Genomic DNA, 22,566 nt, shown 5'->3' on the forward strand with positions numbered 1-22,566 from the left:
CTAAGGATCAGTCAACGACCAATAAGAGAACAATTTCGGAAATTAATACTACTCCATCTCCCACTGAAGAATTAAATAAAGAATTTAAAGTACCAACACAAACCAAAAAGAAACAAAAAAAGCAAACTGAATCTACCAGATCAATTCAGGAAATAATGATGCCAACAAAAACAGCATTTCACGATACGTCAAATAATTTTAACTTAACATATGAACAAACACTTGACCTTTTTGAAAATTATACTAGCTCGACTGATCCCATTAGTTTATTACAAACATACACAACGGATATACCCAACTTTATTTACATGTTAACAACAATTAAGCCATATTTTACAGAAAAAAGCATGAAAACCAAATGCACTAAATTAATAAACAAAATCGAAAAAATGCTAGACGATCCCGCTTATCAAGATAGTGATTGTTCGACAAATTCAGCTCCAGAAATAAACTAAAATCTTCGAACCGATACTACAATGGAATGTTAATGGGTTTTATCCCCGTTTAGAAATGCTTAAACATTTATGTTCAATAATCTCACCATCAATAATATGTTTACAAGAAACAAACTTTAAAGGATATCATAGTTATGACATGAAGAATTATTCTTGTTTCCATAAAAACCGAGACAACGCAAATATCGCTAGTGGAGGAGATGTTACGTATGTTAACAAAAAATATGAATCAGAAGCATTAGTAATCAATAGTAATTTAGAAGTAATAGGAGTATCAGTGTCCTTTCCACAAAAAATGAATATCTGTAATATTTATATTCCACCTGACTTACCTATCACAGAAGCAGATATTTCAGATGTATTAGATCAGATTCCCACTCCCAGAATAATCGTTGGTGATTTTAACAGCCATAATCCAATATGGGGATCTCTTGGAATAAATTCCAAGGGCAAAATTTTAGAAAACATAATTACCTCAAAAAACCTAAACGTACTGAATGATGGACAATCAACAAGATATAATATTCATACAGGTATACTTCATCAGCTATCGACCTGTCATTATGTGATCCTGTACTGTCAGCAAAATTTTCATGGGATGTAATTCCGTTTTTATTTGGAAGTGATCATTATCCTATTAAAGTCTCTTTTAACAGTAATTATGAAGATACTAATACAACCCCAATTCCAAAATGGAATCTAAAGAATGCCGATTGGTATTTATTCAAAAAGTATATTGAACAGAACTGCCATAGCTTAAAAGAAGTCACCGAAAATCATCATATAGATGAACTTTTGAATTCGTTTATATCATTAATCCATCTTGCCGGTGAAAATCATATAGGTAAAACACAAACTCTACATAAAAGAAATTCATTACCATGGTGGAACGCAGAGTGTACTGATATAATAAAGAAATATAAAAAATCCTTTAACAAATTGAAACGTCACAAAACACTTGAAAATACTATAGAATATAAGAAGTTACGGGCTCAAGCTAGATGTATAACTAAAAAGAACAGAAAAAAATCTTGGCAAGAATTTATGTCCTCTATTAATTCCACTATGCCTATAAGCACCGTATGGGAAAAAATTAGAAAAATATCTGGAAGTAATACCTATAAAAAGATTCCATTTCTATGCAATAACAAAAAGATAGTAACATCTAATAACGAAATAGCAGATTTATTAGCAAAACAATTTGAAATGAACTCCAGCAATAACAACTTTTCTAAAGAATTTATCAATACCAAGATGATTTCGGAAAATAAATTAATAGATTTTAATTGCATTGAAGATAATCCTCTTAATATAGCATTTACCATGGAAGAGCTTAATCACTCTTTAAGTACCAGCAAAAAATCGGCGCCAGGACCAGACGATATTCCTGTTAGTTTCTTACAAAATCTACCAGATAATGGAAAACAATATCTTCTTAACCTATACAACAGAATTTGGACTAATAATGAGTTTCCCACAAAATGGACGCAGGCGATAATAGTTCCATTACTAAAACCAAATAAACCACGAACTGATCCCGAATCCTATAGGCCAATTTCGCTTACCAACACAATGTGTAAAATCTTGGAAAAAATGGTGAATAATAAACTAAGGTGGTTTTTGGAAAATAATAAATTAATAATCAATGAACAAAGCGGCTTTCGCAGGAACAGATCCACTATAGATAATTTAATTGACCTAGAATCCGAGATAAATGAATCGTTTGCAATTGGACAGGAATGTCTTGCGGTTTTTTTCGATATAACAAAAGCGTTTGACATGGCTTGGAGATACGACATTCTTAACACACTAAGTCAGTGGGGCGTCAAAGGTAACATGCTATATTTCATTCAAAATTTTCTTAGTAAGAGACAATTTAAGGTTAAGATAAATGGTACACTATCCAGCACTAAAGACCAAACAAATGGAACACCTCAAGGATCTGTTATTAGTTCAACACTATTCTTAGTAGCAATAAACAAAATCTTAGAAAACTTTCCACAACTTGTTAAAGCGAGATTATACGCTGACGATTTAGTCATATATTCAAGAGGAAAAAATATTCTTTCTATACAGAAAAATTTACAATGTGCATTAAATCACCTTGAAAACTGGTCGAAAGCTGTAGGATTGCAATTCTCTACAACCAAAACTAAATGTATTTTATTTTCAAAAAAACGGCAGTCTACAACTCCAGATCTTCAGTTATATGGAAACAACTTAACTTATGTGGAACACTTAAAATTTCTAGGAATGATCTTTGATAAAAAACTATCTTGGAAGTACCACATTATGCACATTAAACAATCCTGTCAATCTGGTCTCAATTTAATGCGTACACTGTGCAATCGTAATTGGGGTTCAGATTGTAAAAGTTTGATTCTTATTTACAAATCTCTAGTACGATCCAAACTCGATTATGGATCAATTGTATACTCATCTGCAAAGAAGACACTTCTTGCTCAACTAGAAGTCATACAAAATACAGCATTAAGAATAGCCACAGGAGCATTCTGTACTAGCCCCATTAATAGTTTGCAATGTTTAACCGGAGAACCACCTTTAAATTTCCGAAGAATGTACTTGTCATTAGTCTACGCATCATCCATATATGCAATAGAATCGCATCCCACTTTCCACCACACTATTGCAGAACGTTTCAAAGAAACTTATGTAAATAAAAAAAGAACTAACCCCCCCTTTTACGAGAGAATCAGAAAATATCTCTCTCTCAATAATATTCAATTCCCAAAATTTTTTAATCAGACAAATACAGTTACTTCTCCGCCCTGGACCTTTCCTCCTGCAATATGTGATCTAACTCTTTCTAAATACAATAAGCTTGATACCCCCCATGCAACAATTAATCAATCTTTTCTCAACATACTTGCTTCTTTCCCAGATCATTGTTATATTTATACAGATTCATCTAAGACTGCTGATGGTGTGGGATCGGCAGTTGTAGATTCAAACACTATATTACAATTTAAATTATCTTCCACTTGCAGTATTTACTCTGGAGAACTATATTCAATTCTGCAAGCCCTCATTCACATTCGTACTCAAAAAATTCCAAAATCTGTCATAATTACCGACTCTCTCAGTGCATTACATACGATAGAACAGTTATATACAAGTAATCCTATAAGTATTTTAATAAAAGAACAATTACATTTACTGAAGAACACGATGCAGCAAGTAAGCTTTATATGGGTTCCATCACACATTGGACTTCAAGGAAACGAAAAAGCAGATTTCCATGCCAGAGAAGCAATACACAGTGCGTCTTCAGTGTTAGTGAACTTAGTGCCTGTTTCCGATTACAAACCATTCCTTAAAGAAAAAGTGTTAAACAAATGGGAAAACGAATGGAATCTTTCACAATCATCTCTACACACAATAAAGCCCTCAATTGAACCTTGGTGTGAGATAGACCTAAATCGCCAGCTGTTTGTGAAGCTAAATCGTTTACGCATAGGGCATAGCAGACTTACTCACAGCTACCTAATCTCCAAGTCAAATCGTCCTATTTGTGACCTGTGTAATTGCGACATCAATGTAACACATATATTAATAGAGTGTCCTAAATATCTTAATGAAAGACAAAAACACTCCATACCTCTCAATATAAAAGCAGCCTTAGGATCACACTGTAAGCTTACGCATTTGTTTAATTATTTGAAAGACATTAATGTTTTAAACAAACTATAACCACTGTTAACATTTTAGAAACCCCATTCTTAATTTGTAAATTATGATATTGTTACCTAAATGTGAACTTATGCAATACCTAATCAAAATGCTATTAGATTTAAGTAACCATGTATCAATGACAGTACAGCTAATAACCCAAAGTGGTTGATGCTGATAATAAAAAAAAAAAAAAAAAAAAAAAAAAGGCAAGCTTGGCAACTTCAAAGAAACACAAGAAATAGCAGGGAAATTTATAACGAAAAGAGAATACAAGAGAATAGAATATGATATAGAGGTTCAAGAAATCTTAGAGCATAACAACAGGCATGAAAGCAGAAAATTCTATAAAAGAAAGCACACAGTCATTTAGAAGTTTAGACCAAAATTGACCATGACCATACGCAAAGACATAGACGGAGACCTCGAGCACGCAAATATTTGTGACGAAACCGCTGGTTCAACACAAATTCGTACCAGTGAGGACACGGCATTAGAAGAAAACCTAAATGCAGACAATGAAAATGATAAAACAAGACAATATATTACATATTATATAGCAATAGCAGAGCAGCACATTGAAAATCGTGAGTTATGAAGAATGGTTCAAATAATAAAGAAACTAAAAAAACAATGTAACTACGAACAAGTATTATAGTATACCTTGGAAATTAGAGTAAATATTTTAAATTTTAATAAAGACAGTTCATTTGTTTTTTTTTTATTAATGGCTTAATAAATATTAATGGCTTAATAAATGACATAGCCAATTAGCCAGACTATTTGTTTTTTTTTGTATGGTATTACAATAACAATTTTAAGTTAATATCTAAGCCTACTTATTATCTAAATTTACAGGGTGTTATAATATATTAATGGATACATTTTTCAATTTTGTGTGATATTTTTACAATTTTTAATTTTATTATCTAAGCCTATTTAAAATTTAAATTTACAGGACGTTACATATTCGTAAAGACATTGTAACGTCTGCTTATTTTTTGGAAAAAGAATTTCGTTTAAATTGACAGGTAAAGGACAATTTAGATCAATTAACTTTTCATACATTACTTTAATATTTTGTCTGTACTGTCCACACTCCAATATGAGGTGCTGTAGATCTCCCATTCCACCACAGACGCAATATGGGTTATCACTGATACCTATGCTGTGTTTGTATGCTGGTGTTAGTGCGTGATTTGACCTCATTCTGTTTATTGTTTTTATAAATAGCCTATTTGATTCTTGTTTAAACCATCTCTCATTGGGAATTAGTGGTTGGCAATTTCTAAAATTTATTCCCATTGTACTTTGGTTATATACACGTTGCCAATTTTGTTTGCAATGGTTTTTACTGATATTATCTATATCGGTTACTAGTAGAAGTATGTTGTTTATGTTTCGTTTGGTTAAAGCTGCAGATTTAGCTAATTTGTCGACTTCTTCATTTCCAAATATTCCAGAATGTCCTCTAACCCAACAAATAATAATTGAACTGCCCGAGGAAGTAATATCATAATATAGACTCTTAATTTCTATCTCAATGTGGTTTAGATTTTTTGTCGATTTGTTGTTAGAGTTATAGTTTAACTTATCTTTAAAATGATATTATGTTATTACAAAAATCATGGTGATTTGTTAAGATACTTGCTGCTTCATAGATTTTTTCCTGAAAGTTCTTCTTGTTATGGATTTCATCCTTGTATGCTGAATATTTTATGTAGCCCCACAAGTCTTAGATGTCCAAAGGTTTAAGCTCTGAGATAAGAGATGGCCAAGGAAGTTCAGTGCCTCATTTAATTCAAGGGTGTTGAAAACGTTCATTTAAATGGTTATGAAATATGAGCACATAATGTGGAGGCTCGCTATCTTGCATGAACATTTTGTCTTACAGTTTTGACCAAAATACCTAAATTATTCTTCAAAAATTGTAAATATTGTTGGTTAATCTTATTTTATAATAATTGACAGAATTTGAGGTTCTGTGGCAAGTTATTTCCACACAATCTTTGCAAGTTAGGGCTTTGCAATATTGTTCTCGAAAGCCAATTAAATTTCAATTATTTTAACTCTAAAATGTGTCTGTTTTCTTTAAATATAGAAGTGTTTTTTATCAAAACTTTCTAGCTAAAATTGTTTTCTTTTGCTTACACGGAATGTAAGTCAAATGTCCTAACAATCTTTCCTATCTCTTTTGACTGTCAAAATATCCTTGTCTATGGTTCTCCCGATGAATAATAAATTTATTTGTAGTTACAAATATGTACTGCAAAACTTCTCCCAATCAGCATTCCTAGGACAGAACTACTACCACTTTTTAAACTCTTACTCACAAAATCACCTTTACACCGTGCAAAACCTCTGGTAGTAGTTCACTTTTCAGGATGGGATGTGCTTCTTTCAAAGTCTTCGTCAAATCCTCATCTTTCAAGTCTTAAGTCAAATTAAAAATCTTCCAAATTACACAAATAACCCAGTGACCAAAAAGTGACTTTCAAATCACCCCGCAGAAACCTTATGGGAAATGGCTCTCTGTCAAATGCTCTGAAACTTTGGATTTTGGTAGTCCTTAATGTGTGGAACAAAAGACTCAATGGGCGCGGAGCTCCAAAAAAGCATGGTTTTAGGATCAAGCCTCTGAAGTTATGGGTACAGTGAGGACGTTTGAGTTGAAATAAATTTATTTTCTCCAGAATGGGCGACTCTGGAGAGAAATTACGAATAGGTCGATTTTTATTTTTAAATTATAATTTTTTGGCTTATATACCATACTAGTGACGTCATCCATCTGGGCGTGATGACGCAATCGATGATTTTTTTTTAAATAAGAATAGGAGTCGTCTGATAGCTCATTTGAAGGGTTATTCAATTATCGGACACGCGCCAACTCGTAACTTTTAATGACAACAATTTTCAAATCAAAATGTACACCGGCCAATTCGTAACTTTTTTTTACCTGACCTGCCAACCCGAAACTTTCTTCAAGTGAATTCGAAACCATTGATTAAATCTAATACCTTAAATCTAAACTGAATGTTTCTTGGTTTGCTTAAAAACATTATATTTGTACTATATGTACCTATAAAAAATAGCAAAAATTGAAATATCTTATAATTGAAAATAATTGAAATAAAATAATTAAAACGATATTATAGTGTTTCATTAACACGTGTTAAAATATTATTTCCATCAAGTATAGCTCTACACGAGCTTGGTTTTTATCAGGTAATTGTAAATTTAATATTTTTTTAGATGTTTAGCAATGATAAATTATTTAAATCCATCTGATAATTTAAAAGCAAAGAGATTTTCCATATGTTTATTAAGTCTAAAAGATTATACCTTTATTTAGTTACGAATTCACCGGTAGTTGATCGGTTACCGAAAAATTACCTGAGAGGGTCAGAGTTACCAATTGGCCTGTAATTAGGATGGGGGATTAAAATAGTTACGAATTCACCGGGACCCCAATTATCTATTCACTAATATAAACATTAACATAATTATTTATACAGGGTGCCCAAAAATTTTTTTAATTAAATTAATTGAGACAAAAAGAAGAATGTATATATTTTATTTAATTCGAAATACATTTTACTGTTGTCCGAAAACAGGAAAAGTGTTTATTTGATAAATAAATATTGTTTTCGCTTAAATTGAATATTAAAGCTGCCACCCACCTGCCTCTTAGCAGTTTGAATATTTAATTTAATCGAAAAGCAATGTTTATTTTTCAAATTAACATTTTTTTCTGTTTTTTGAAAGCAGTAAAATGTATTTCGAATTAAATAAATTATATACATTTTTCTTTTTCTCTCAATTAATTTAATTCAAAAAATTTTTTGGGCACCCTGTATAAATAATTATGTTAATGTTTATACTAGAGAATAGAGAATAATAACCTTTCAAATGAGCTATCACCCAACCCCTATTCTTATTTAAAAAAATCATCGATTGCGTCATCACGCCCAGATGGATGACGTCACTAGTATGACATATATTCCAAAAAATTAAAATTTAAAAATAAAAATCGACCTGATTCGTAATTTATCTCCAGAGTCGCCCATTCTCGAGAAAATGAATTTATTCCAACTCAAACGTCCTCACTGTACCTAAACTTACGTGCAGAGAAATCGGCCCACTTAAAAATTTGGTCATTTTTGATGTCTCATATTTCCTAAACCTGTTGGCCGATTTAAGTGATTTTTTGAATATGTTATAGCCTGATTCTTGAGCAATACCACTGTAATAATATTGTTGCTAAACAGGTAAATTTTCATTATATACCGGGTGTACCAATCAAACTGTGTTTTTTTTTTCAAAGTTCGCATCACCCTGTGGAATATTCTAACATTTATAAAATACTGAAATTAAAACCCAACTAGAGCCTCAGATTTTCTTAACATTCTGTTGTTTGATTCATTAGTTTATGTTGAATAATAAAAAGTTAGGTACTTTAACAACTAGACATGTTCTTCATCAATATCATCAATATCAACGGTGTTTCTAAATAAGTGCGACAAACTTTAAGGGGTAATTCTGCATGAAAAAATAATGGCAGTTGGCTTTATACACGTATGTCTACAAATGTTTCGTTTCCGAGATACGGGATGTTGAATGTTTTCTTACAAACTGACGATTTATTTATTGCTTTAAAACCAGTTGAGATGTGCACATAAAATTTGGTAGGTTTTAAGAGATGGTTATTGCGCATGTTTTGACATGCAACTAAGAATTTTATATTCACCATTGGCGTGCATACGGGTAATATGACCGGGTAATATGACCCGTATGCACGCCAGTGGTGAATATTAAATTCTTAATTGTATGTCAAAAAATGTGCAATAACTAAGCCTTAAAACCCACCAAATTTCATTGGCATATCTCAACCGGTTTTAAAGCAATAAATAAATCAAAAATGAATAACCATTTTCAATTTCATTTTTGATTTACATTTACTCTGTGTGGAGTATGAAGGGAACCAGTCTCGTTGGAACTTTACCGCGCTGAGCAGATGTGACGTGAATTGTAAATTGTAGAATTCCCTCATCTTCCTTAGTCTCAGCATCCGTATGGCTTGCAAATTGTAGAAGCCTCGGAGGTGTAACCAGAGAAGGTTCCCATTGTTTTCATTCTGGTGGGATATGTTATATGCCATTAGAGTGAAAACTTAGTCTTTTCCAATAAATAAATCGTTAGTTTGTAAGAAAAAATTCAACATCCCGTATCTCGGAAACGAAACATTTGCGGACATATGTTTATAAAGCCAACTGTCAATATTTTTTCACCCAGAATTACCCCTTAAAGTTTGTCGCACTTATTTAGAAACACCGTTGATATTGATGAAGAACATGTCTAGTTGTTAAAGTACCTAAGTTTTTTTATTATCGAACATAAACGAATGAATCAAACAATAGAATGTTAAGAAAACCTGAGGCTATAGTTAGATTTTAATTTCAGTATTTTATAAATGCTAGAATATTCCACAGGGCGATGCGAACTTTGAGAAAAAAACACAGTTTGATTGGTACACCCAGTATACAATGAAAATTTACCTGTTTAGCAACAATATTATTACAATGGTATTATTAAAGAATCGTGCTATAACGTGTTCAAATAATCACTTAAATCGGCCAACAGGTTTAGGAAGTATGAGACATCAAAAATGGCGAAATTTTTAAGTGGGCCGATTTCTATGCACGTATGTTTATAACTTCAGAGGCTTATATCTTAAAACCATGATTTTTTGGAGCTACGTGCCCATTGAGTCTTTTGTTCTATACATACCAGAACCCAAAGTTTCAGATCATTTGACAGAGAGCCATTTCCCATAAGGTTTCGCGGGGTCCTTTCCCATTTTTGTTCTCTGTAAACAAATCTAACAATGGACCTTGCTAATTCACTTCCTAAAAGTTCCCCACAGTTTTGAAACCGATATGAGACTCAAAGAAGATTGTTAATCCATTTCATTTTGTTTGTCAACAAACCGTGAATAACAGGTAAACGGTTTTTCCCATGATATTTGCTAAGAAACGAATTTTTTATTATACACACCTTAAATCTAATACTATTCTAAATTTTACCTTTCACCTATATAAGTCCTTTTCAATTATGAAACATACACAAAATAGACAATTATGAAACACATACACAATTATGAAACATACACACAAATATGAAAATACACAAAAAACGTATGTGAATGTAATTCACTCATCTATTTCCAAAATACATGTAGAAATAACAAATTGTATAGTTTTTGGTTATTCGTTTTCTCTGTGACTATTTCATTTTTGCTACATCTGCGGATCATAACAATATACATAATATATAAAATATAATTTGAAAGAAAAATATATACTTAGTGTTTATCATTATAAATTATTTTTTAGGTTTGAGATAGAAAAAAAACTGAGACAGGCGAAAAAGGCCGAACGTGCCAAGGACAAACCATCGAAACCGAAGGAAAAAGATAAGGATAAAGAAGTTGTCAACAATCATAAAGTACAGAATGATTTTATTCCTATCGATCACAAAGAACGAAGTAAAGAGAGGAAAAAGAACATAGAAGAAAATAGGGGAAAAACTGAGAACAAAAGATTTAATGCCATGGCGGAATTGAAAGCGAGAAGGGAGGGTAAAATAAAGAGGGAGGAAGCGGAAGAAGAGAGAAAGAAAAAGGAGGAGCAAAAAAAGAAAGACGAAGAAGAAGAAATTATGAGTAAGAAAAATGAAACAAAGTTAAAGGCTTCTGATATTTATTCAGACGACAGTGATTCAGATAATGATGGTAAGTAAAAAAAGAAATTATGTAATATTTTTGATTTACTATTTATCAACTTTACCCCATTTAATCTTATCTTTCATTCCATTGTCCATTTATACATTGTTTGCATGTAATTGGTACTTTTAACTGTTATATTTAACAATATTTTTTTTGTACAGTACATACGAGTTTTGGTATGATAGATAATTACACATGATACACAATAAAGGCATATAGACAAGGCGAAAACTGCGGGTTCGTTGGAAAAAATATTCCCATGAGATTTTTTTGCATAATCACATTCGTGAGACACCCCAAAATAAGGTTCAACAAGTCGCCCACTCGAAAAGTGCTCCAAATTTTTTTAAACAAATTGCAAAACTCAATATTTTTGGCCCGGACAAAATTTTTTATTTGTTTTTTGAACCATTCTGGACAAAAAAGGTTTCTTGTAATTTTTCTCTAAAGTTGATCGTTTTCGAGTTAGAAGTAATTTAAAATTGAAAAAATCGAAAAATGGCGATTTTTAAGGCCCAAAAGCACCAGTAAAAAATATTATTTTTCAGGTTACTAAGTGCCTAAATTAAAGTTCAAACCTTCTTGTATCCGTTCCCGATGAGTATTTTGGGCTTATTTTATTTTAAACTATTGTTTTTTAATTGATAATGCATGCTTATAATAGGGCGGCGCTCGGGCTGTCGCGCGTCTGGACTATATTATATTATTCGCGATGAAAAACAAAGTAGCTGACCTCTGGTGCAATAAATTTAAACTACTATAAGTGGTATAAACAAACCAGAAAATTGTTGATTTGAATGGAATTTGGTCAATATTAAGAAATTTTTAGTAAATTTCAGCATTATCAATACATTAAAATATTTTAAATCAAATCGGTATTGTTCTATTCCTCAATTGAATGTTTGTTTATACCATTTATATCGGCCATTTTCTTGCATTCGACCTGCCCTCTATATTCCGTTTCAATCGCGAATTATGTAGCTCCAGCGTTCCCGGCGCTTTTTTATACTTGTTAAATACAGGGTGATTGATTAGTAGGGTAAAGCTCAATAGCTCCGCTATAGTAATAGATAGCAATAAAAGTTAATAACAAAAATTTTAGCCACCTTTGAGCTTCACATTACAAAATTAGTTAGAATGTTACAGGGTGTTCGATAACACAGTGGCAGACCTAACTTATGTTTTTTTTAAATGGAACACCTATATTTTATTTTATATTCGAAATCCTGTTAACTTCTCCATCACAAAAATATAAAGGTTTGTAATGTTATACAGGGTATTTACAAAGTTATAACCAATTTTGTATGAAAATCGTAACAAGTTCAACTCCCTGTATAAATAAAAATAAGCACAACAGCAATGGTTTATTAATGCCATATTTTTCTATTTATTGTCAACATTTTTAAGAATTATTGATATTGCTAATTTTCTTTATATCAAATACAGGGTGAGTCAAAACGCAAGTACATTATTTTCTCAGTAATGTTAAATGGAACACCCTGTATTTTATATCATTATTGAGAAGTAACATTAACGTACTTTAATTTTTATATAACATTCCCTATGCCCAAATTTATTAGTTTTCGAGATATTTTCATTTTTCAGAGCCAATTATTTTAGGTGTTTAAATTTATCTAAATTTTAAGTAAGCCATGACTGAATTGACAATTGAAGATTACCGATTATCAATCCGGTAATCAATGTAACACTGTAGCAAATAAAGAAATAAAAATAATTTATTAGTAATACATTTTACAAACAAAAACACAACCACCACATGCAACATTTTTGAAACAATTAAAAACTATCTTTTATGTAAATGCAACAAATAAACAAAGAAAATTAGTAATAAATTTTACAAAAAAACACACAAACATAAAGTACAATATTTTGTGAAGACAATTAAACACTACTTTTGTATGTAAATGTAACAATGTAACAAATAAAGAACGAAACATAATTTATCAGTAATACATTTTCCAAAAATCATGTTTGAAAAAATTAGAAGCTACTTTTAATAAAATATTTTTAATATTTAATTACATAAGGTGTTCAAAATTATCTCCTAACACATTTATGTACGCCTAAAAACTATCATTGAATGAGCTACTTACTCTACGGAGCATTTGTAAATTAACACATCGAAATACACTTTGTATTCTATTTTTCATCTCATCCCTTGTTGGAGGTATTTTATAAACTTCATTATTAACGTAACCCCAAAAAAAATCAGTCCAGTGTATTAAATTCTGGTGATTTGGGTGGCCACGGTACTGGTCTATTGAAAAATGAAAATATCTCGAAAACTAATAAATTTAGACATAGGGAATGTTATCTAAAAATTAAAGTACGGTAATGGTACTTTTCAATAGTGATGTAAAATACAGGGTGTTCCATTTAAAATTACTGAGAAAATAATGTACTTGCGTTTTGACTCACCCTGTATTTGATATAAAGAAAACTAGCAATATCGACCATTCTTGAAAATTTTGACAATACGTTAAAAAATATGGCATTAATAAACCATTGTTGTTTTGCTTATTTTTATTTATACAGGGAGTTGAACTTGTTACGATTTTCATATAAAATTGGTTATAACTTTCTAAATACCCTGTATAACATAACAAACCTTTATATTTTTGTGATGGAGAAGTTAACAGGATTTCGAATTTAAAATAAAATATAGGGTGTTCCATTTAAAAAAACATAAGTTTGGTCTGCCACTGTGTTATCGAACACCCTGTAACACTCTAACTAATTTTATAATGTGAAACTCAAAGGTGGCTAAAATTTTTTTTATTAACTTTTATTGCTATCTATTACTATGGCGGAGCTATTGAGCTTTACCCTAATAATCAATCACCCTGTATACATACGTTTTTGGTAACCATGTTTTCAGTTTTTATAAGTCAATATGATTTTTTGATGTTTATTATAATTTTTGAAGGTATAAATAACAATTAAAAAATTAATAAAGCGTTCGAAAGTTTACAATTGTGTAGCAAAATTTATTTGAAATTCATATTTTTACATTCATCTACATTGCTACCACGTAAAGGTACACAATTAACATTATTTTTCTTAAAATTACATGCTTTATGGTAGGGGAGCAAAGTATGTTAAATGTGCAGTCACTCGAGCGTTATGGGGACCTATTGGGTTGTGAAGAGGTCCTAAAATCAAAAAAAAGTTAAATAAAGTTTTCCATTTTAGTGGGGACTTTCCATTTTTAATTTAATTTTCCATTTCCATCAATCGTTTTTTCCGATTATAGCGCCATCTATCCATAATTCGAAAAAATGTTTCAAATAAAAGTTACTTATTTTTACGTAAGGAATCCGAATCTGCAATAAAAAAATGGGGGCTCCTATTTAAAATTTTAAAGTAACCCCCTCCCCACATCCGTCGGGGATCGTGTTTGGTGTCATTCGACAGATTTTTCAAACATATTGAATAAGTTTATTTTTCAGTTTTTCGATTTGATGTTCATTTCGCGAAATATCGCGGGATTCGTATTTAAAATTTTAAAGTAACCCCCTCCCCACATCCGTCGGGGATCGTGTTTGGTGTCATTCGATAGATTTTGAGACATATTGAATAAGTGTATTTTTCAGTTTTTCGATTTGATGTTCATTTCGCGAAATATCGCGGGATTCGTATTTAAAATTTTAAATTTACCCCCCACCCCTCTTCGTGGCCAGTCGTGTTTGGTATCATTCGATAGATTTTTGACAAATATTGAGCACGTATTTTTTTAGTTTTTAGATCTATCGTTCATTTATCGAAATATTCGCTTTTTTCTTGTGAAACTTTGGGACTCACCCATTTCCTTACGCCCGGCCCAAATCGTCAGATTTTTGAGATATACACTGTTCTGCATGTACTTAACTTACCTTATCTTAATCTGACGATTTCGAATTTTTCTAAGGATACATTAATTTTTTCGGCCCCCCCTGAACGAACTCCACTGCATTAAGAACCAATATATGGTAGAGGTACATTTTCAGGGTTCAATGTTTCTCCCCATTTAATAATCTGACGCGCTCGAGTAACTGCAAAAATCCCCGCTTGGGCTCTACTACGATTAGTTTTACAAGTTTTTGTACATTTGCATCGTTGAATCAGTTCATTAGGTACTGGATAATACTCATCAAAAAATCATATTGATTTATAAAAACTAAAAAACATGGTTAATAAAAACGTATGTATACATGGTTACCAAAAACAAGTATAAAAAGGGCCGAGAACGCCCGAGCTACAAAATATACAGTGCGTTCATAAAATGTGGAAACGGTCTATTATCTCATGACTTAATTATTTTCAGGGTTAAAGCTCCGACAAGTTGATTTTTATTTTTAAATTATGATTTTTTGACGTGTATCCCATAATAGTGGCGTCATCGATTTGGATGTCAGAAAATATAAAAAAAATGTTTATTTCAGAAATGAATACTGCTTTTCGCTTAAATTAAATGTCAAACAGCCACCCACCCGCCTCTTGCCAGTTTGAACATTTAATTTAAGCGAAAAGCAATGTTTATTTGTATAAGTAACATTTTTTTTCTCTTTTTTGACGGCAGTAAAATGTATTTTGTGTTAAATAAATTACATATATTTTTCTTTTTGCAGCAATTAATTTAATTCAAAAATTATTTTTTTGGCCACCCTGTATAAATAATTATGTTAATTTTTATATTACTGAATACAGAATTAAATAACCTTTGAAATGAGCTACCACACGACCCCTATTCCCATTTAAATAAATCATCGATGACGTCATCACGCCCAAATCGATGACGTTACTATTGTGTGATATACGTCAAAAAATCATAATTTAAAGCTTTAACTCTGAAAATAATTAAGTCATGAGATAATAGACCGTTTCCACACTTTATGAACGCACTGTATAATATAGTCCAGACGCGCGACAGCCCGAGCGCCGCCCTGTCATAAGCGCTGCATTAACAATTAAAAAACAATAAAATAAGCCCAAAATACTCATCGGGAACGGACACAAGAAGGTTTGAACTTTAATTTAGGCACTTGGTAATCTCAAAAATAATATTTTTTACTACTGCTTTTGGGCCTTGAAAATCGCAATTTTTCGTTTTTTTGAATTTTAAATTGCTTATAATTCGAAAAGGATCAACTTACGAGAAAAATTACAAGAGATCTTTTTTGTTCAGAATGATGCAAAAACCCGAAAAAAAATTGTCTGGGCCAAAAATATTGATGTTTGCAATTTGATTAAAAAAATTGTTTAAAAAAGTTTGGACCACTTTTCGCGTGGGCGACTTCTTGAACCTTATTCTGGGGTATCTCACGAATGTGATTATGCAAAAAAATCTCATGGGAATATTTTTTTCAACGAACTCGCCGTTTTCGACTTGTCTAATATACACTGGCGTGCAAAATTAACCGGACACCTTAAAAATGGGTCTTTTTTGATGTCTCGAATTTCCTAAACCTGTTTGTCCGATTTTAGTGATTTTTTTAATATCTTGTAGCCTTATTCGTTAACAATATCGCTGTAACAGTATTGTTGCTAAACAGTTAAATTTTCATTGTATACCGGGTGTACCAATCAAACTGTGTTTTTTTCTCAAAATTGGCATCACCCTGTGGAATATTCTAGCACTTATAAAATACTGAAATTAAAATCCAACTATAGCCTCATGTTTTCTCAACATTTTGTTTTTTGATTCATTCGCTTACTAGACCATAAAAAAGTTAGGTACTTTAACAACTAGCCATGCTTTTCATCAATACAGGGTGTTTTTAAATAAGTATGGCAAACTTTAAAAGGTAATTCTGCATGAAAAAATAATGACAGTTTGCTTTATAAACGGTATGTCCGCAAATGCTTCGTTTCCGAGATAGGGGGTGTTGAACTTTTTCTTAAACACTGACGATTTATTTATAGCTCGAAACCCGGTTGATATATGCAAATGAAATTTGGTAGGTTTTAAGAACCAGTTATTGTGCATTTTTTGACATACGATTAAGAATTTAATATTCACCATTGGCGCGCCTACGGGTAATATGACGACTCATATTACCCGGTCATATTACCCGTCGTATGTGCGCCAATGGTGAATATTAAATTCTTACTTGAATGTCAAAAAATGTATAATACCTACGTCTTAAAACCCACCAAATTTCATTTGCATATCTTAACCAGTTTTAAAGCAATAAATAAATCTTGAGTTTGTAAGAAAAACTTCAACACCCTCTATCTCAGAAACGAAGCATTTGCGGACATAGGTTTATAAATCAAACTGTCATTATTATTTCATGTAGAATTACCCCTTAAAGTTTGCCAAACTTATTTAAAAACACCCTGTATTGACGAAAAACATGGCTAATTGTTAAAGTACCTAACTTTTTTATGGTTCAACATAAACGAATGAATCAAAAAACAGAATGTTGAGAAAACCTGAAGCTATAGTTAGGTTTTAATTTGAGTATTTTAGAAATGCTAGAATATTCCACAGGGTGATGCGAAATTTGAGAAAAAACAGAGTTTCATTGGTACACCCGGTATACAATGAAAATTTACCTCTTTAGCAACAATATTATTACAGCGATATTGTTAAAGAATAAGGCTATAACATATTAAAAAATCACTTAAATCTGACAACAGGTTTAGGAAATTCGAGAGATCAAAAATTACCAATTTTTAAGGTGTCCGGTTAATTTTGCACCCTAGTGTACATTACTATATATATATATATATATATATATATATATATATATATATATATATATATATATATATATATATATATATATATATATATATATATATATATATATATATATATGTGTTATAGTCAAAGCCCGAATTTCAGGCACTCCTAGGTTTGACTAGGCAATCCTCAGGTCTGACTGACGGTCTTAGTCAAAGCCCGAAATAAATTACAGTTTCGGCCTTTGACTAGTCAAACCTAGGAGAGACTACGTTGGTCAGGCAAAGGTCGAAATTTAATTTTATGAAATCGGGGTTTGACTAGTCACTAGCTATTAAAATGTCGTAATTTGTTAGATTAGGTTTAATAAAACGCCATTTTTTAATTTTAATGTTTATTATTTTTATTATGTCGTAACTAAAATAAAAAAATAGTGTTGATTCTCACATGTTGAGGCATTATGACATTTAGTTTTTCTTAAGTATCTCCAGAACACTTCTATTTGGAAAAACGAAAACTGGTACGCTTATTTATCTCCCAGATATAAATGGATTCCATTAATTACAAATTTCTAGTACCGGTCATAGGCGTCTGTTTTGGGTAGGGCAACGGATATTTTATCTCATAACTTTTTTGTCATTGACTTCTAAGCACTTTTGACACTGGATTATTAAATTGTGAGGTATTATAGTATTAAAAGGTACTTTTGCTCTAGTCGGTAGGATGCACCGTTTCTATAAAAGTCGATTTGAACATTTTTAGTTTTTTTTTAATTTGAAAAAACATAAAAAAAACTATTTAGAAAAACGAAAACTGGTACGTTTTTTTTTGCGAAATTGTAGTACAGGTCATATGCGTTCGTTTTGGGTAGGGCGACTTAGGAAACAAATTGATAATTTTAGAGCTCTCATGCAGTTACTACTGAAATTTTTTTCCTATTCAAATTCTAAAAATTCAAAAAACTAAAAATTTTCAAATTGATTTTTCTAGAAAACGGTGCATTTTATAGACTTAAAGTAAGAGTAACTTTTATTATTAGAATGCCTCATAATTTAATAACCCAGTGTCAAAAATGCTTAGAAGTTAAAGACAAAAAAGTTTTGCGATAAAATAACCATTGCCCTACTCAAAACGGACGCCTATGACCTGTACTAGAAATTCGTAATTATTGATGGAATCGATTTATCTCTGGAAGATAAATAAGCGTACCAGTTTTCATTTTTCTAAATAGAAGTGTTCTGGGGATATTTAAGAAAAACTAAATGCCATAATGCCTCAACATGTGAGAATCAACACTAATTTATTTATTTTAATTACGACAATATAAAAATAATAACCAATAAAATTAAAAAATTACATTTTATTAAACCTAATCTAACAAATTACGACATTTTAATAGCTGACCGGGGTTTGACTAGTCAAACCCCGATTTCATAAAATTTAATTTCGACCTTTGCCTGACCAACTTAGTCTCTCCTAGGTTTGACTAGTCAAAGGCCGAAATGGGGATATTTCGGGCTTTGACTAAGACCGTCAGTCAGACCTGAGGATTGCCTAGTCAAACCTAGGAGTGCCTGCAGTTCGGGCTTTGACTATAACATATGGACTATATGAGCTTTGCTGGTTCAAGTGGAATTAAGAAAAGTTTATGATAAACAGACACTATTATAAGTTTATAAATATTTTACCAAGTCGTGTTTAGTCACTGATCGCGTTCAGATCAAACACATGCTGTTTTTACACGCAACTGTTTCATGCACGAATTTTAATGTTCTTAAGGAGGGGGGGATATGGTTTGAAATCAAATGAGTTTCTCGAGGTAACGCTGTCGAGTTTTTTTATTGTTAACGATTTTTGAGTCCTTGGTATCACTCTGAAGTAAAAAAAAACGAAAGTCTTTGTAACAAAAGGGTGAAAATCAACATATCGCACCTCCGCTCAAAGAGTGTCACAACTCAAAAAATTTTAAAATCGGTTTTATTGCACCAACAGTTTATTAAAATTATAAACTCCTATCTCACAAAGTGTCACGTCTATGGGTCAAGTATTTATCGTTAAATGACACTAGTGTCATTATACAATTATCCAAAATCAACGACGCACCGAACATAAACAGTGTCACATATCCACTTGTGCAAAGCATTTGTCCATCTAACATATGTATAAAGCGTCGTCTGTCGAGTTAAGACAGTATATGTGATTACTTTATTCAAAACAATATGCGTATGTGCTCAAGAAAAGTGAGACATTTATCACTTATTTATCTTTTTTTTTGCAGTATTTTGTGTTTAATGTTGTTACTTGAATTTAAAGTTACATCATTAAAAAGTATAAGTCTGTTAAGCAGATAATAATAATGATATTATATTCTGTACTGCAAGTGTCCCTTTTGATAAATAATATTTCGTAAATTTTTCGTTATTTTATCTGTATAGTGTCACTACTCAAAAAAAAATTTTTTTTTAAATATTTTTAATATACTTAATACGCTATTTTATAGAGCTTCAAAAACCATTGTAACTGACTAAAATAGTTATTATTCTAATTTTAATAGTTTTTGAATTAAACCCGAAAATGTTGTAGGACAATCTTAAAACGTCGTTTTCTCGAAACTTTGCTTTTTTGACTTATGACACTCTTTGAGCGGAGGTGCGATATTTATTTATTATTGTTAAACAAAAAAGAAGCATAAAAATAAATATATCTCGACAGCCAGAAATTTTTAATGAAAATTCGTTACCTAAATATCGGTCTTTACCAAAATATTAACAAGCTGAATGTAGCGGATTTAACTAATAAATACTGGAAGCTAAAGAACTCTCCTCCACTTTGCGAGGCTTTTCGAGATCTCTCAAATTTTGACTGTGATTATAACATGATTGATAGTTTTGGACTTGAAGATTTTCATTCTTTTTTACATACAGTTAAATTAGTAAAACCAAGTTACCATGAAAACAGTAATATTAGCTCTAACATCTTAAGAATATTCTTAGAGAATTGGCCAGATTCTGTAAATATATATACAGATGCATCTAAGACGTTAGTTGGCACTGGATGTGCCTTTTTCATACCTGCTACTAAAACAGAAAAAATATTTAAGTTAGGCCATGATTTTTCTATCTTCAGTGCTGAAGCCATAGCAATTTATGAGGCCCTACAATATTTTAAAGAATCAGAAGATATAACTTCAACAATTATTTCCGATTCACTCTCTGTTCTTCTTGCTATTTAAACTATAGATTTTCCCAATAACAATTCAAATATTTATATCCTACTAATTAAGAAAATCCTTTTTGAAATTCATAAAAATAAAAGAAGAGTGAACTTTTTATGGGTTAAGGCTCATATAGGACTAACGCATAATGAATATGTTGATAGTTTGGCTAAAAAAGCTATTGAATATGGTACTTCACATAATCGTAAGTTTTGCATATTTGACTTAGTTAACACTATTAAGCATCGAGTTAAAAATCAGTGGAGTCAATCATGGCGAGATCTTTGTAAACAATCCAAATCTCAGTATTCACTGATTCAACCTTCTGTTCCAAATATATATTGGTTTAAAAATTATGTAGTACCTCGTAGATATATAACAACATTAATTAGAATGAAGTTTGGACATGCATGTTTCCCTCTACATCTAGCAAAAATTAAAGTTTTTGATTCAAATCTTTGTACAGAATTTCAGAAGGTTGGCGACTTGAATCACACTTTCTTCGAGTGCGCAAAATACATTCCATGCACATATAATTTAATCCAAGATTTAATAAAATGTAATGTTTTTCCACCTTTCAATGTATCCTATCTATTGTCTCTGAACAGCAAGAATATATATGACTGTTGAATGAAATTTATCTGTGAAACTAAAATTAACCTCTAAACTTATTAATCCTGATAATACCAAATTATGTACATATGAAAAAAGAAGAAGAAGAAGATGTATAATGGAAAATGTGGTGAGCAACTTGGACAGTCCATAGCGGCCAGCTGCAGCTTTTGAACTGAGTAGAGAGCTGTAGAAGAGTTTGCTATGGAACTCTAAGGACCTCATTGCCTTCTTTATGTATGAACAGAAAACAAAAAAGTTGTGACTGGCCAATTGACACCCAAGTCTATGCCATAAAAAAAGCGTTACCTCAAGTAATGTCTAAAGAAAATGTATGCAAAATTTCAGCGGATTTCTCAAGTAGTTTTGGAGTTACAATGTCTTCTTCGCTTCAGCATCCATCTGGCTTGCTATTTTTAGAAGCCATGGAGGTGTTACCAGGAAAATGGTCCAATAAGTTTTCAATTAAATATCTTTTAGGAATATTTTTAATATTTTTCAATATTTTTAATATTTCTATTAGGTTGAAAACTTTGACTTTCAGTTGCCAGATGTCGCTAGACACCTACCCCATAAACGTCAGTTACAATGCGGGGATAAGCTCTCGGAGTTTCGTCACTTGGGGCAGAGAGCAACAAACCTACGCCTCTCCGATGATGACTCCAATTAGAGTCGAAAATCGTCGATTTAGAGTGCTGGTTTGCGCTCTCTGTACTAAGTGAAAAATAAGACAGTTTTGCCTTCGCATTGCAACTGAATAAAAATGGTATACATTTTTATTTTATTTTATATTAGTTTTACTCTGAGTAACTAGGTCCATTTTCCGTTGGAATTTACCAGCTGAACAGACGGGGTCGTGAATTGTAAATTTTTTAATTCCCTCTTGTCTTCCTCGCTTCAGCATCTGGCTTGCAATCTTTAGAAGCCATGGAGGTGTTAAAAGGAAAATGGTCCAATAAGTTTTCAATTAAATATCTTTTAGGAATACATATTTTTAATATTTCTCAATATTTTTAATATTTCTATTAGGTTGAAAACTTTGACTTTCCTTTATTTCTCCTTGTGACTTCACGCTTGCATTTGCTTCATTTCAGTTTCCTTAGTTTCTTTGAGAACTTTAGTT

At 31.4% G+C, this 22,566-nt stretch overlaps 1 protein-coding gene across 1 annotated transcript in view; it reads left to right on the forward strand.

The window, feature by feature from the left end:
- The window catches only part of LOC126881911 (RNA polymerase-associated protein Rtf1), a 103,984-nt gene that overhangs the window by 11,700 nt on the left and 69,718 nt on the right, over window positions 1–22,566 (forward strand). Inside the window, exon 3 of the mRNA XM_050646639.1 lies at window positions 10,538–10,935. Within this exon, the coding sequence (XP_050502596.1) occupies window positions 10,538–10,935 (398 nt within the window). The remainder of the gene's footprint in view (window positions 1–10,537; window positions 10,936–22,566) is intronic.

Source organism: Diabrotica virgifera, chromosome 3 (assembly GCF_917563875.1).
Source record: "Diabrotica virgifera virgifera chromosome 3, PGI_DIABVI_V3a".
Classification (NCBI taxonomy): Eukaryota; Metazoa; Arthropoda; class Insecta; order Coleoptera; family Chrysomelidae; genus Diabrotica; species Diabrotica virgifera.